The sequence below is a fragment of the Sinocyclocheilus grahami genome, unplaced genomic scaffold (genome assembly GCF_001515645.1).
Source record: "Sinocyclocheilus grahami isolate Dianchi unplaced genomic scaffold, SAMN03320097.WGS_v1.1 scaffold2243.1, whole genome shotgun sequence".
Lineage (NCBI taxonomy): Eukaryota > Metazoa > Chordata > Actinopteri > Cypriniformes > Cyprinidae > Sinocyclocheilus > Sinocyclocheilus grahami.
In genome coordinates, this window is record NW_015507422.1 from 79,207 (window position 1) to 95,191 (window position 15,985).

Consider the following 15,985-nt stretch of genomic DNA (forward strand, 5'->3'; position numbering starts at 1 on the left):
AATGATACAAACACCACTCTTGTAACACTCGGCTAATATAACAGATATGAATCCATTATTACATCAGTAAGAAGTCAAATGAAAGACTGCTACCATGGCTTAGAAAACATTTGATTTTTTTTTTCATTTTTTCCCCCAATTCTTGTTCAGTGATTAATCTATTGTTCTTTCTATTTAAGATGGTCTTGGAGATTGCATTAAAACCCCGACATCCTCCTCCATTGCCATACAAAGTGGGTAAGTGCATCTTTTATGACAATACATTTTTGGGTAATATTTCATCCAATGTATATATGCATATTAGCCATTTTAAATTTCTGTTTAAAGGTTGGAACCAATTTAATTCTGTATTTGGAAGAGGAGGAGGAGCAACAAAGGCGATACCCTCATGTCCTACAGTTTTGGGATACAATCCATCCTTCATCATTGTGGGAGAAATGACACTGAAGCAAGACCGTCTTTTTTACAAGCAGTTGATACATGGTTTAGATTATTTTACATTTTGAACATTGCATATCCCAAGCCTGTTTCAGCTGTAATTACACGGTCTGTACTAGCTTTGTTCTGTTTGTTTGTTTATTTGTGAATTTATATTTATCTTGTAAACAAATTGCAAAACAATTGCAAGCAACCTAATGTGATAAGGAAGTGATTAATAAGACAATTTCAACCAGTTATTTAATTTAATAAAGGTTTTTGCAACTTTAAATGTAATAGAAATCAAGTGTTTTCAGAATATTTGTATGCTGTGTATTATTATTGATTTACATAGCAATACTACTACTACTACTACTAATAATAATAATAATAATAATACCAGGATGGTTAAAGCAAAAAAAAAAGTTGTCCAAATAATCCAACAAATTAGTTATTTTTTAACCCAATGCATTGGGTTACTAACTTGCTACCCAATCCATTGGGTTAAAATAACCCATCATTAGGTAGGTGCTATAGTAACCCACCATTGGGTTATCTGTTGGGTCATTTTTAACCCAACTATTTTAAGTGAGTATACCTCCTTGGTTTTTACCACAGCCAGAGATAGATTTTAGCCTCCTTGAACTGATGAGAGATGAATATGGGGGAAATTATAAGATCTTTAATTCATACATCAGAGGAAATTACTACGGTCATTTACAGATTTATACTGATGGTTCTAAAGATCCTAAAACAGGTAGAGCAGCAGCAGCAGTAGTAATCCCTGAGTTTAATGTTGAGTGTGGAAAGAGGATTGCCGATGATATATCTGTATATGCATGTGAAATGATGGCTATGATTATTGCTTTGCAATGGGTAGAGGATGTCAGGCCAGAGAGAGTGGTAATTGCATCAGATTTATGTGCAGCATTAATGAGTTTAAAATGTTACAACTCCAGGTGTTGAGAGGACTTATTGTATGAAATACTACAATCATTATTCAGAATTCATCAAATACATCTGTCTGTTAGGTTTGTGTGGGTCCCTGCACATGTTGGAATTGATGGGAATGAAAAGGCAGATAAAGCAGCAAAATGTGCTTTGAAGAGTGGAAATAAGCACATGCATATAAATATTAGCAAGTCAGAAGCTAAGGTGGTGATAAAGGGACAGATCAAAAAGATGTGGCAAAATCAATGGAACAAAGAAACCAAAGGGAGATATCTGTTTAAAAATATTCCATTAGTTGGAAAGATAGGAACTGGAGGACGAAATAGGAAAGAGGGGAAGGTTATAACAAGAATAAGGAATGGTCACACTGGTCTAAATAGTTCTCTATGCATGATTGGAAAGCATAATAATGGAAAGTGTGAATATTGTGAAACAGTAGACCATGTTTTATTGCATTGCCAGAAGTATGATTCAGAGAGAGAAATTTTAAAGAATGCACTAAGAGAGAGTGGAGAGCAAAATATTAGTAATATTCTTAAAAAATCTGCAGATGATAAGGGAAACGGGGTCTAAGAAAAGCATTTTTGCAGCGTGAATAAACGAATGCGGTATTTAAACATCGCTTATGCTTTAAAAAGGGGGAGGAGACCGAAATAAACTCTAGGTTTACTGAAGAAAACCTGCTCATGTCCAGGTTAGGTTCACAGAGTAAGTTACCATGGTAACTGACTCCGAGCATAAGTTACCTCTGTTTCAGAAACGGGCTTGACTTACCCTGCTTTCTTGGGTTTGACAAACCTCCCATTCAAGGAGAAGAGTGCTCAGCTAGGGAGGGAAGCTTTTTGTTGTTTGTATTTTATTTATTTTTTTTGTGGAAGGTTACAAAATTTTATTGTAGTTAGAAGGCTACTTACAGTATGTTTTTGTTTAAGTTATTCTCTCTCCCGAAAGCGTATTATTTTGGTCTCCTTATTGAGTTGCTGCTTAAATGAACAATTCCTGTTATTTTGATACTTATATCTAAGTGTGTTTGTGTATGCTTGGAGCATTTAAGTGGTATCACTTAGGGCCTTTAAATATATATTGCAATATATACACATATATATATATATATATTTTTTTTTTTTTTTTTTCTCGAAACGTCACATATGCTATGTGACAGTCTTTTTAAAAAATAAATTTTTTTGATACTTTTGGAGCTTTGGTGTTGCCGACTTCGCGTCTAAAATATTTCTACTTGTTTTTTGGTCGAGCACCCAGTTGAGATCGATGTGCGTGCTTTTGCCTGCTCTTCAATATATACACAACGCAGTGCTATTGTAAACACATATTATTTCATTTAAACACTTGATATACTCACCACAGACAAAAACCATGAATTTCTTGAATATGGTGTGGCTGCTGCCGGTGATATCGAGGTGATAGAGTCCAGCATGTTCAGCTGTGATCTTTCTTATGGTCAGAGATCCAGTTTGATCATCCAGCTCCAGTCTGCCTTTGAATCTTCCATCAGCAACATCAAATGTAGAGGATGATGAAGCTGTTTTGTTGATTTTTGCTATGGCATGGTCTTCATGTTCAAATCTCCATTGTAACAGATCATCTCCTTCTAATTTAGTAAGACCAGATTCCAGAATGACAGAAACTCCCTCCTTCACGTGCACTCTGTTCAGTTTATCTGTCTCAGGATAAAATATACACGAGGAGATTCACAGATATGATTAATAATAATAAAATTCCTATACAAATGTCTTATCTGTTCCAAACACCTATCTTTTTTTTTTGCCTTGACATTTTAGTGTAAATATTTTAATTTCAAAGTAATTAAATTCTTTACAGTGATGATTTGATTATGACCATTATTACATTTAATTACATTATTACATTTATTACATTACATGAACCAACTCACCACTGATAGTCACATTGAATGACTTGTGTGTGGTGTAGCTGCTCTTCTTGAAATCAACTTTATAAAGTCCAGAAGTGCTGTTTCTGATGTCACTGATAATGATATCTCCAGTCTGAGGATTCAGCTGCAGTCTGCTTCTGAATATCCCATCAGCACTATTATCAAATATAGAGAAGATGTGTTCATCTTTCTTAATTTTAGCAATAACATCTTTATCTCTAAATCTCCATAGTATCTCATCATCTTTCTGTATTTCAGGAATATCAGTGTGTAGGACAACAGAATCTCCCTCTGTCACTGACACAACCGTCACTCCATCAGACCCAGTATCAGACACAGCTGAAACACAAAGTTTTTCAGTCAGTTATCATTTTCATAACACTGTCACTAAACAGATTTACAGAATATCACCGGATCTTGCATCAGGTGACTTTCTGCAGTCTGAATTTAATTTATGCAGTCTGTTTACATTTTTGTAAATGTTTAAAGACGATCTATAAATGCCAGTTTGCCAGTGCATGCTTAACAATTAAAATGTCACTGAAATTAATTTGTTCAGTGAGTAAAAATTATGTAAATAACATTATTAGATGTAAAAACTGAGGCACTCACTGATGTTGAATATCTTTGATGATGATTCTGTGCTGGTAATCTTTAGTGTATATTGTCCAATGTCTGCGTTTCTGATATTTGTAATTTTGAGATCTCCAGTCGGAATGTCCAGCTGCAGTCTGTCTCTGAACGCTCCTTTAGGAACCCATTTTGAGACTTTATTGGACTCACTATTGACTCTAGCAATGAGAACTCCGTGAAACCTCCACTCTATCACATCATCTGTCTGTACATCAGTAACATCAGTGTGTAGAGTGACAGAATCTCCCTCCTTCACTGACACTGACTCACCAAACACACCTGGAGAACAAACCGACATAGTAATTAAACTATAATATGATATTATTAAGCCTTACTAATAAAGCTCATGTGAATTGCTGTATAAAAATATAGCCTGCAGCAACTGTCATGAATCTAGCCTCTGTGGTTCCTCCCAATTGCCAGCAGAGGGCTCCTTCATCTGAGTATTGACTTTATTATCCTGGACCCTATTTCCCATGATCCCTGTACCTCGAACTGACTGCCACATTCACCTGTTCTCTATTCCCTGTACTATTTAAGCAGTGCACACGCCATCTCATCGCAAAGTCTTCTTTTACCCTGGCTAACATTTCTGAACGTGCTGTTTGTTTCCATTGCCATGCCTGTGTATTACCTTGTATTACTCTTTACTTTGTTTTGATACTTGCTGGCTGCCTATTGATTTATACCTCATTTGCCTGAATTCTATTTGTGATTGTTTGCTGCCTGCCCTCACCCTCTGGTCTTTTTTTGTTTGTTTGTTTGTTTTGACTATGACCCTGTTTTACCTTGGCCATTGTTATTGTTGGAGAATGACCCTTGGCTGTTTGTATTACTGCTGTTGCTTTTAATAAAAACACAAATGGATCTCAATTCCGCTGACTCTTAATTACAGCAACAAACAAGATTCCAAAATAAATACTGCAAAGAAACACACATAAATACGATGAAACACTAGCCTATTATCTACAATTAACTACAAATATAGGTATATAAATGTTAAGTATCTTTGAGTTTTACTTCAATTCAATGGACACCAATGCACACTGTATGGACTGCTTGCGTCTACTATAAATGCTACTATGACTAAAATGTAGTCAGTAACCAGAAAGGTGCTGTACGCCTTACTGAAAGTGGCCACAGTAATTATATTTAGAATTTCCGACAAGAAAACAGAAAAAAAAAGAAAAATACGAATTTTAGGTTGGAAAAACGAAAGTGAAAGTGCTGCAGTTAGGTTAAAAAACAAAACAAAAACAAACTTACCAATCACGAATAATGGGAAAAGAAAGAGTACAAGTGCCTTGTTCATCTTGATGTAGAGTTGAGTAAATAAATGATTCGTAGTTATAATGTTATGAATGTCCTCTGTTCTCTGTTTGTCAGCGCTCTATTTCTGAGCCGCACCCTGAACCGACTAACAGAGAGAAAACGCGACTTGGGCTACATAAAGACTTTAACACACTGATGAAGATTTATATCTGAATTATATTGCTGAGTTCTAATACGCTGAAAGAGACAGGGCTACAATGCTTATTATTTTCAAGAAAAGCAAGAAGCGCAGCCCAGTATCTAAAATGGCTGAATCCTCCGCTCGTATCTGAAGGCTTCGACTATAAGAAACATGCGCATAGCGAAACGTAACGAAAGACACATGCGCAAAAAACAAGCCCATAAATAGAGGAAAACTCCGAGAGTGTAACACCCTAATTAGGCCTACCTAGAAAGTCCCTAACATGGCCACCACCCATTTTGATGAAATGGCCGCATGACATGAATAGATAGGCTGTTATGGAGAAACCATCTCTCAAAAGCATTAAACAGCGCGTTCTGTAGCCTAGCTATGCCATCCTTTTGACCTTGACTGAGCTCTTGCTTTATCCCCACTGTGAATCTCATTTTTATTCTAAATATTAATTTCAATTAATTTTTAAAATCTATATTTTATACCCCATAATGACAAAGCAAAAAACTAATGTTTGATAACTCACTCCATAAAGCAGCACTCTGTTTGTTTAAAATGTTTAAAAGTAAAATCTTGTGAATCTGCACTCTATTGCTAGTCCGGGTTTGGGTGAAGGCTTGTCCAGTCAGAACAATGATGTCTCACTCAGATAATTCAAAATTGTCTTTATTGATTATGCATACAGTGTTGGGGAAGCTACTCTGAAACTGTAGCTTGATAAGCTACAAGCTACTCATAAGTTAAAAGTACAGTAGTTAAGCTACCCTTCTGAAAAAGTAGCTAGTTACACTACAAGTTACTACCAAAAAGTAGCTGAAATTGAAACTTTTTTCCACCACGTATTACAAATAACTGTATAAGCTTAAGATTCATGAGGAATCTTTTAAGTAAAATATTTGAAATTTAATACAACAATGCTATCCATCTTATTCTTCAACGCGGAAGTAAGCCCATGGGTGAGACTTCTGGTTCTTTAGCCGCTGTAGGGAAATAACGAGAAGAATAACAACGTGCAGTAAACGGTAAAACTGTTTGCACTACAAACCACTGTGTTCATAATTAAGATAATACATTAAAATAATATGGTAAGACACACCAATTTTCAACATCAAGCAGCAAAACTATAGCTGTTTTGAATAGGTAAAAATAGCTGGACCTGAAACCAGACCCATAGAATTTACAAATGACTGCGCCCGCTTTTACAAGAAGAATAAGGTTATTGTTTTAGTAACTTAAATTAAACTCACAGAAGCATTTTCTCAAAAATTCTGTGTGACAGATGGCTGCACTATGGCAAGAAATTAAATTGAATGCTGAACTCCTGCTCACATATGACTCTGACAGGGAAAGCACTGACAGGTGTGATTTGGCCTAAATGCAATTTTTTTGGTTAAAATTACAATTTGTAATTTAAATTACGATTTTTAAAACAAATGAACAAAAAACAATATAATAATTAGATAAAAATGAATGACAAGATAACAATACTAATTTTATTTTACAGAAAATTGTTTTACAAAAAAACTGCAGGGTTACTAGTTAACATACAGGCAGCCTATAACTGTTCATCATATGATACAGTTATGATAAAAATCCCAGTAATTCTACATTTTTATCACTAAGTACGTCAAATCTTTAATATGAAATATATACATCCAATATTATAAATCCACTGGGAAAACCAACTCCTGTACACTTCTATACACTGGAGAAAACATGTATTATCATATTTTTACTTCAAATTTCTTTAGAGAAAAATATTATTTTTCCTATTTATGCCCATAATAGGACTGAGTGCACATTACTTAGCCCTAAGCACATGTAATGTCTGTTTTATTCATACTGGAAGCCAGAGGGCACCCTTGTGCAGAAAATCCACATATGCATCACAGAAGTAATAGAACTCATCCTCCAGGAAATCCCTAAAATGGACAAAGGCATCGCTATCGCTGTAGCTGTATAAAAAGAAGATAGAAATGCTTGAACTGATTAATCGTAGGACAATAATCCCATGACTGTGACAATATATGGTTTATCTTTGTTCTTCATGCCATCTTGTGCTTTTTCATAATAATAAAGTACATTTATAATCCATTGCTAATCGACATTGAGCAGCATTAGTATGTGATCTTGTAAGAAGATTTATTAATCAGATTAGTTGTCCTGTCGGGCAAGTAAAATTCTCTTTCACTTGCCCCTTTCAAAAAATGCACACAAAGGTGTCCTGACAAACAGTGGACACAATTTGAGAAAACATGATTCATCTGGGAGGTTCTAATGATGACGAGTGCTGCCATCTCTCCTGTTCACCTTTTCTGGATGTGACGTCATACACTACAATAAAAGCAGCAGCCATGCCCACCAGAGCAGAGATGACCAATCGAGTCACAGCTTCAGGAATATGACAACAGAAAACACAATCTGAGGAAATAAAAAAACTATGTTAAACAGGACAGTACATTTCTACAAGTGGGATATTTAATTTGAGAGGGAAACAGGGTACATTACACTTAAAGGGGTCTTATGATGCAATTAAAATTTTTCCTTTCTCTTTGGAGTGTTACAAGCTCTTGGTGCATAAAGAAGATCTGTAAAGTTGCAAAGATTAAGTCTCAAATCCAAAGAGATATTCTTTATAAAAGTTAAGAGTCAACCACGCCTACCTAAAACGGCTCGTTCTAACACGCCCCCACATGTCTACATCACTATGTGGGAAGATTTGCATAACGCCGCCCAAATGTTCACGCAAAGAAAGAAGGTGTAACTTTTATTCTCGCTGTTGCCACCGGCGCCATGTCGTGGAGATGCTGTGTGTTTCGTTGTGAAAGCGAAACTACTTTGTTTGGCCTTCCAAAAGAGGACACAACTAGAAATCAGTGGTTAAGTTGTATTTATAACACTGTTCCGGAACAGTTCAACTCAAATATTCAGATGTGTGCAGCCCATTTTGCGAAGGACGAGGACTGTTTCCTGGGAGAGTAACCTATAATGCCGGTGTCTGTTTCTATAAAGTGAGGCAATTCCAACTTTGCAAGGACAGTCTGGCATGTCTGTAAGTATGTTTTCATATTTAAATAATTTGCCACTGATGATTCAAACACGAGTTTTGGGCAGTGTAGAGTAGCGCTTGTTGTTTGTCATTTCTCCGATCACAAATGCAGACATGGTTTTATGTTTACGCAGCGCGATACGCAACGAGTAAAAAGACAGTACAAGTCATTATAATCAGTAATTATGTCCCCACTGGATGCAACAAATGCTTCGTTTGTAATGGGTTTTAATGTTTTTGTCTCGTATAATTGAAAGTGTGTATTATTTCTGCACCACTGGCATAGTGTAGTTGCAAAATGAATTAACCACTAACTGGTTTTCCACTTCAGTTTTCAAATTGGATCACAACAAAGTGATAAAAAAAACAGGAGTCCCACAGAAACAAAGAGTTTTAATAGTTGCCTCTGGGAAAATGTTATTTCATCACTGGAGAAAAAGACAAACATTTATCCTTATCACCTTTATTTTAACGAATCATCTCTATTTTAATTAAATGTTCACTTAAAAAGATTTAAAATTAAATATATCCTTAATCCAAGAACAACAAAACCCACATACACTAATAATTCAATAAATAAAAATACATCAAATTAGTAAATGGGAAAAGATCAGCTCAGTGAATAAATACTAATGTCACCACTCATGTACCTGGACATGGCTGACAGAATTGAGTGTTGTTGAGATGTGTGGTCTGGTTTGTGAATGAATAAGCCACAACACAGCTGTAGGAATCATCCAGACAATCCACCTCCAGAGGTAGAGAGAGACTGATGCTGAGATCAGACACACTGATGCTGGACAATAAACTGTTTCCTTTGTACCAGGAGAGAGTCACATGACTCACATTCACCACTGAACACAGCAGTGAACAATATGATGATGAAGATGATGATGAAGAATTTTGCGGGGAGTCACTGATAATGACAGGAATGGGCAGACGAGCTGGAAAACATGAGAGAATCAAGTGAAAATCCAAATAAATATAGAAGCAGATCTTTAGTAACACCATGTGAGATTCAAACCCACAACCTCTGGATTAGAGCCAAGTTCCATCCACTGAGTCATACATCCAAACAAATTCTTTACATTGCTAAACTGGCAAACAATGTTGTCACAAAAACATGAATGATATACTGTTTTTCAGTTTGCATGGTTTGAATAAAAATTATTTCATTTGGCTTTAGCATTGATAGGATACTCTGCTGAAAAATCTAGCATAATCCAACATAAATTCCATGTTGGTCCAGGCTGGTTTATACTGGTTAGAGCTGGTATAGTGCTGGTATTGTGCTGTTTTGCAGCTACCAGCATCCCATGCTGTTCCCAGAATGTAAAACAACTTATGCTGGAAACCAGCAATGCTGGTTTTTCAGCAGGGTACAGTCTCAATTCCCATGCACACAGTCATAAACACAATATATAGCACGTTTTGTTTTAATACAACAAAGCAATGCTATTGATACAGTCTGACTAACTTTGCTTTGGCTCGAAAAAATCTCAGGCATTTTGCGTGGTGAGTGGATTCTGACTAACTGAAACACCTCTGATTGGCCATTATGTTCCAGAAATCAACAGATATGCCTGTGATTGGCTACAATGTTCAACGCTGCCAAACTCTCCGGAGCGCAAACAAATACGCTGCTGTGAGGTGGCTACTGCTTACTTTTGTTTTGTTGTTTATGTTTATTTTCTTATTAAAGTTACGTTTTCCGGTTCCTGCTTCCTTCTTCCCTAAATCTTGAACTTTGTTACATGCACATATACATTTTATTAAATCATCCTGGCAACTCATTTTTAAGTCTCCTGACCAACCTGAGGGTCACAACCCAGGGTTTGAAAACCACTGGTCTAATTATGACAATAAATATGCCGAAATCTGTAATATATAATAGAACAGAATAGAGATGTAATTCTCTACTCACCATAGACAGTAACATTGAATCTGATTTCAGTCTCTGTGTTGCCGCTGATGGTCACTTCATAAACTCCAGAGTGTGTGGTTCTGGTGTTTGTGATGGTCAGAGATCCAGTCTGATGATCCAGCTTCAGTCTGTCTCTGAATCTCCCATCAAGAACAGCATCCTTTATTGAGATCTCATTGGTCGCTTTGTTGATTTTAACTATGAGAGTCTTTTTGGTTCCAAACTTCCACATGATAAGAAGATTGTCTGTCTGTATTTCAGTAACATTAATCTGTAGAGTGACAGAATCTCCCTCCGTCACTGACACTGACTTCACTTTATCTGTATCACCAAACACACCTGAAGAACACCGACAGTTTCTCAGTCACACATATTAATGTGGTTTAATACAATTTCTACTGAAGTTTGCCGTAGTTGTGAAACACAGATATTAGAATTCACATATATGTCTTTATACTGTACATTTTAAGCTTTGGTTTCGTGGTAAGAGTTACAAAAGAAAATAGAACAGTGGGGGAAGAAAGTCTCCATTTGTTAATGATGGAACTGAAACTCATTAGATCTTTACACAAATAACATGCAACTGTAATTGTAACTTGTCTATAACTCACCAACCAGACGGCAACAGCACAAACAGCAAAAAACAAATGTATGGATCATTTTCCTCAACAGTTCAGTGGTCTGAAATAGTTTAACTAAAGTAAAGTTGAGTACAGATGAAGCTGATGAGTGTTCACTATTTCCTTCCTCCAGAATGAATTACACCACGCCCCATGCTTTGAACCACACTTCCTCTCTCCAAAACCCCGCCACCAGGACCTGTCAATCCAAAATGAGTGACTGGTAAGACAACCTTCAGGTTTTCTGACTAAAAAAAGTGCCACGCTTAACTTCTGTCTTGCTATTGAAATGCTGTCACAACATTGTCACAAAACAATCTCTGATCTGAAATGGTAATCTGTCAGAACATGCTACATGTGTATAGATTAACAATTACATAATTTTCATTGCTGCAGTTTAAATGTATTTGTCTTTATTTTCTATTAGATTAGATTTTTATTTTTTATTATATTTTTATTAGATTAATGCTATTGTCATGATCCCAGCCTGTTTCCCAGTCTTGTTACCCTTGTTTGTTTGTACCCACACCTGTTGTGAAACTGGTCTACAGCCTCAATACGCTACACACATGCTCAGCTCAGCTGAGACACAAAGACAGAAGTAGATGAGTTTACTACAGTCCACAACGCTCTCAGATTATCTTTTGCAGCATCTTGAGTGACACTATTTAAAACCCCAGAGCTGATGGATGGACATGTTTAAAGAAAAAACATTGTTTTTTTTCTGGCTTTTCTCTTGCCAGCTGGGTGGTAAGTTACTAATATTACTTTTTACAGTTAGTACAGATCAATAATACATCAGTTAATCAATCAGAAGGTGTTTTGTTACTTTTATTCTCAGATATTACTATGAGATATACAGCAGTCTGGATTTAGATTTGTGATTTCATATCACAAACCGATTTAGTGCATTTGTTTCATTTATCTAAATGCCCTGTTAAATCAGGAATTTGAGGCTAGGATACCAAGCACTGTACATTCAGTCAATTATTCTCATTTAAAGGTACAAGTTGTTTATAAGTTTCGAGTAAAATGTTATTTGTGTAGAGATCCAATGAGCTTCAGTTCCACCATCAATACGTTTTCCCCACTGTTCTATTTTCTTTTGTAACTCTTTCCTCTAAAGCTTTAAATGTACAATATATATAAAAATGTAAATGTTTTTCACTGTTTACATTATTTTCCATTTCTATTTTTCTACCTTCCCAAAGTTTGTAATCATTTCACAACTACTGCAAACTTCAGTAGAAATTTTATTAAACTTCTCATTAATATGTGTGACTGAGAAACTGTCGGTGTTCTTCAGGTGTGTTTGGTGATACAGATAAAGTGAAGTCAGTGTCAGTGACGGAGGGAGATTCTGTCACTCTACAGATTAATGTTACTGAAATACAGACAGACAATCTTCTTATCATGTGGAAGTTTGGAACCAAAAAGACTCTCATAGTTAAAATCAACAAAGCGACCAATGAGATCTCAATAAAGGATGCTGTTCTTGATGGGAGATTCAGAGACAGACTGAAGCTGGATCATCAGACTGGATCTCTGACCATCACAAACACCAGAACCACACACTCTGGGCTTTATGAAGTGACCATCAGCGGCAACACAGAGACTGAAATCAGATTCAATGTTACTGTCTATAGTGAGTAAAGAATTACATCACACTCTATTACACACTGCCTAGCCAAAAAAAATAATAATTTGTTTCCATTTGTATTTAGATAAGCAAATACTTAAGACTTTAGGATTGAATTATTGCAGCTATTAATATGACTTTGCCATGTTGTATCTTTGGCAACAATTATTTTTACCTTAACTGATTGTGTGTAGCTTTTCATTTCTTAAACAACCATGTCAAAAGAAGTATCCATGTCCATATTACAGGATGACAAATTCAAGATTTATTGGGTTCAAACTGTGAAATAGTGGTTCAGTGAGCATGTGGAATCATTTTCATGTATGATTTGAGCTTAACCCTATTGAAAGTCTTTAAGAAGTGCTGGAATCGACTTTACAGAGTGGTTCGACTCTCCCATTGTCAATACAAGGTCTTGGCCAAAAATTAATGCAACTTTTGATGCATGGAAATAAATGTTGTGATGTTGCATAATTGTCAAAACAATGTCACAATGAAAGCACAGGTGGTCCAAAGAAATATTAGAGTGTGCTACTCAAACACATCTGAAAGACTTCCTCTCGCACATTGAGCCTGATGAATTCTGGCCTTGTCATCCTGCAATATGGAAATGGATACATCTTCCAAGATTGTGTTTTGAGAAATAAAAAGCTACTGAATCAATTAGGGTTAAAGGAATTGTTGCCAAACAAAATCACTGCATCTAATTAATCATTATTGGTGACTTTTCTTTTTTGTACATATTAACATGATAGCATCACACAGTTGCTGCAGATTTATCGGCTGCACATTCATGATGTGAATAAGGTGCTCTATTGCATTGGTTTTCAACCTTTTTAGATGTATACCCCCACAACCCCATAAAAAAGGCTCAAATAACCCTTAATCGACTAGAAAATTGTTTCGGGTGAAAAACTGGAAAAAAATAAATGTATAAATACATGATTAAATACTTGTTAAATATAAGACCTTTTTATGGTGTTCACATTATTTCAAATCATTATTGTGAACAGATATCACAATGAACCAGTTAACGATTAAGAGCAATGAATATGTTTAATGATTTTGATTATTATTTGAATTGTTAATATTTTAATGCAGTTACCACAATTAACTAATTTGCCACTAAGCCCATTTTGTATTGATTGCAATAACGATTTAAAGAGATAATGGAATTTTTAAATAAGAAACACATTTTCATGCACACACGTTTTGCTTTTGAATTTATATTTATTTATTATTACTTTCAGAAAGACTTTTGTGTAATTAAGTATGATGTAGGAAAAGTCTTGAATAAATGAACGACACACAAAGTGAGCAATGAGCACTCCCTGAGCAGATAGCTGGCTCTTAGTAGCTCTTCACTATTTAGAATAAGTTGCCGGCTCAGAGGCTGACCCACCAAAGGCTGGTAGAGACAGAATAAACAATCACTTACATTTACATTACATTTAATCATTTAGCAGACACTTTTATCCAAAGCGACTTACAAATGAGAACAATAGAAGCAATCAGACCAACGAGAGAACAACAGTGTACAAGTGCCATGACAAGTCTCAGTTAGTCTAGAGCAAGTAACGTGATGTGAATATTCGCTTCGCTTTTGGTGTACACACCATTATACAAGTGAGTGAATAAAGTTCTCAGCAATTATAGAAACCAGTTTGAGATTACTTGAGCTTTGCGACATGGCATGTTATCCTGCTGGAAGTAGCCATCACAAAATGGTGAGCAATAATCCTCAGGTAGGCTGTGGTGTTTAAACAATGCCCAATAGGTAGTAAGGGGGCCAAAGTGTTCCAAGAAAATATTCCAATTACACCACCAGCCTGAGCCGTTGATACAAAGCAGGATGGATCAATGCTTTCATGTTGTTTACACCAAATTCTTAACACACTGGATATTTTCTGTTTTTGGACAATTCTCTGTAAACCCTAGAGATGGTTGTGCATGAAAGTCCCAGTACATCAGCAGTTTCTAAAATACTCAGATCAGCCTGTCTGGCGCCAACAACCATGCCATGTTCAAAGCCACATAAATCACCTTTCTTCCCCATTCTGATGAACTTTAGCAGATGGTCTTGACCAGGGATTTCAATTTTTCCTTTCTCTTTGGAGTATTACGAGCTCTTGGTGCATAAAGAAGATCTGTAAAGTTGCAAAGACTAAAGTCTCAAATCCAAAGAGATATTCTTTATAAAAGTTAAGACTTGTCCACGCCCTCCTAAAAGGCCTCGTTCTAACATGCCCCCACATGTCTACGTCACTATGTGGAAAGATTTGCATAACGCCGCCCAAATGTTCACGCAAAGAAAGAATGCGTAACTTTTATTCTTGCTGTAGTATTGTTGCTGCCGCCGCTGCCATGTCGCGGAGACGCTGTGTGTTTCGTTGTGAAAGCGAAGCTTCTTTGTTTGGTCTTCCAAAAGAGGACACAACTAGAAATCAGTGGTTAAGTTGCATTTACAACACTGTTCCAGAACAGTTCAACCCATATATTCAGATGTGTGCAGCGCATTTTACGGAGGACGAGAACTGTTTCCTGAACCAGTAGCCTACAATGCTTCTGTGCACAAAGGCTGTTTCTATAAAGTGGGGCAGTTCCAACTTTGCAAGGACAGTCTGGTGCTTCTGACTCACAGCCTGTAGTATACGTTTACATATTTAAAGAATTTGCCACTGATGATTCAAACGCGAGTTTGAGCAGGGTAGAGTAGTGCTTGTTGCTTGTCGTTTCTCCGATCACAAATGCAGACGTGGTTTTATGTTTATGCAGTGCGATACGCAACGCAACGTGTAAAAAGACAGTATAAGTCATTATAATCAGTAATTATGTCCCCACTTGATGCAACAAATGCCTCGTTTGTAATGGGTTTTATTGTTTTTGTCTCGTCGCTCCGGCCGGACATGGCATCACAGTATGGTGAGGGGCGTAACATTTCCGTCCCACGCTTGAGGTATTCAGCCAATCACAACACACTGGATAGCTGGCCAATCAGAGAACACCTCGCTTTTCAGACCGATGAGCTTTGTAAAAATCTACGCGTTTCAGAAAGGCAGGGCATAGAGGAGAAACAATAATGTACAGTATGTGGAAAATAATGTTTTGGGGTTTTTTACCTTAAACCGCATAAACACATTGCATTACACCAAATACACAAAATAATGTTCTTTTTAGCAACGTCATATGATCCCTTTATGCAATGAAACCAATGGAGCTACGAACAACTTAGGCTTACGATGCTTTTGGGAAATGTAGCCCAGGGGCCTCATGTATAAACGCTGTTTTCCACACATGTATCTGGATTTATAAAAAAATAACTTGCCGAAAATATGTGCGTATGCTCTTGACTGTGTGTACGTACTCTTTTTCCTG

At 36.4% G+C, this 15,985-nt stretch overlaps 2 protein-coding genes across 2 annotated transcripts in view; both read right to left on the bottom strand.

Annotated features, from left to right (window-relative positions):
- LOC107574470 (carcinoembryonic antigen-related cell adhesion molecule 20-like) overlaps positions 1-4,710 on the bottom strand; it is a 30,928-nt gene extending 26,218 nt beyond the window's left edge. Inside the window, exons 1-5 of the mRNA XM_016260899.1 lie at positions 4,702-4,710; positions 4,184-4,192; positions 4,064-4,118; positions 3,281-3,619; positions 2,729-3,046 (exon numbers count right to left, since the gene is read on the bottom strand). Of these exons, the coding sequence (XP_016116385.1) occupies positions 2,729-3,046; positions 3,281-3,619; positions 4,064-4,118; positions 4,184-4,192; positions 4,702-4,710 (730 nt within the window). The remainder of the gene's footprint in view (positions 1-2,728; positions 3,047-3,280; positions 3,620-4,063; positions 4,119-4,183; positions 4,193-4,701) is intronic.
- Positions 4,711-7,638: 2,928 nt separating this feature from the next.
- LOC107574471 (uncharacterized) lies at positions 7,639-10,815 on the bottom strand. The gene is made up of 4 exons (XM_016260900.1): positions 10,809-10,815; positions 10,352-10,690; positions 9,078-9,371; positions 7,639-7,799 (listed from the first exon to the last, which is right to left on the bottom strand). Exons 1-4 carry the CDS (start codon positions 10,813-10,815, stop codon positions 7,639-7,641), a joined length of 801 nt encoding a protein of 266 aa, XP_016116386.1.
- Positions 10,816-15,985: the final 5,170 nt, after the last annotated feature.

Bases quoted from the DNA above. Each gene is read 5' to 3' on its own strand.
- LOC107574471 (XM_016260900.1), bottom strand. The intron at 9,372-10,351 runs GTGAGTAGAGAA...CATGTTTTCCAG, and splicing joins ATTCAATGTTACTGTCTATG to CTCGTCTGCCCATTCCTGTC. The intron at 7,800-9,077 runs GTACATGAGTGG...TTATTTCCTCAG, and splicing joins ATTCTGTCAGCCATGTCCAG to ATTGTGTTTTCTGTTGTCAT.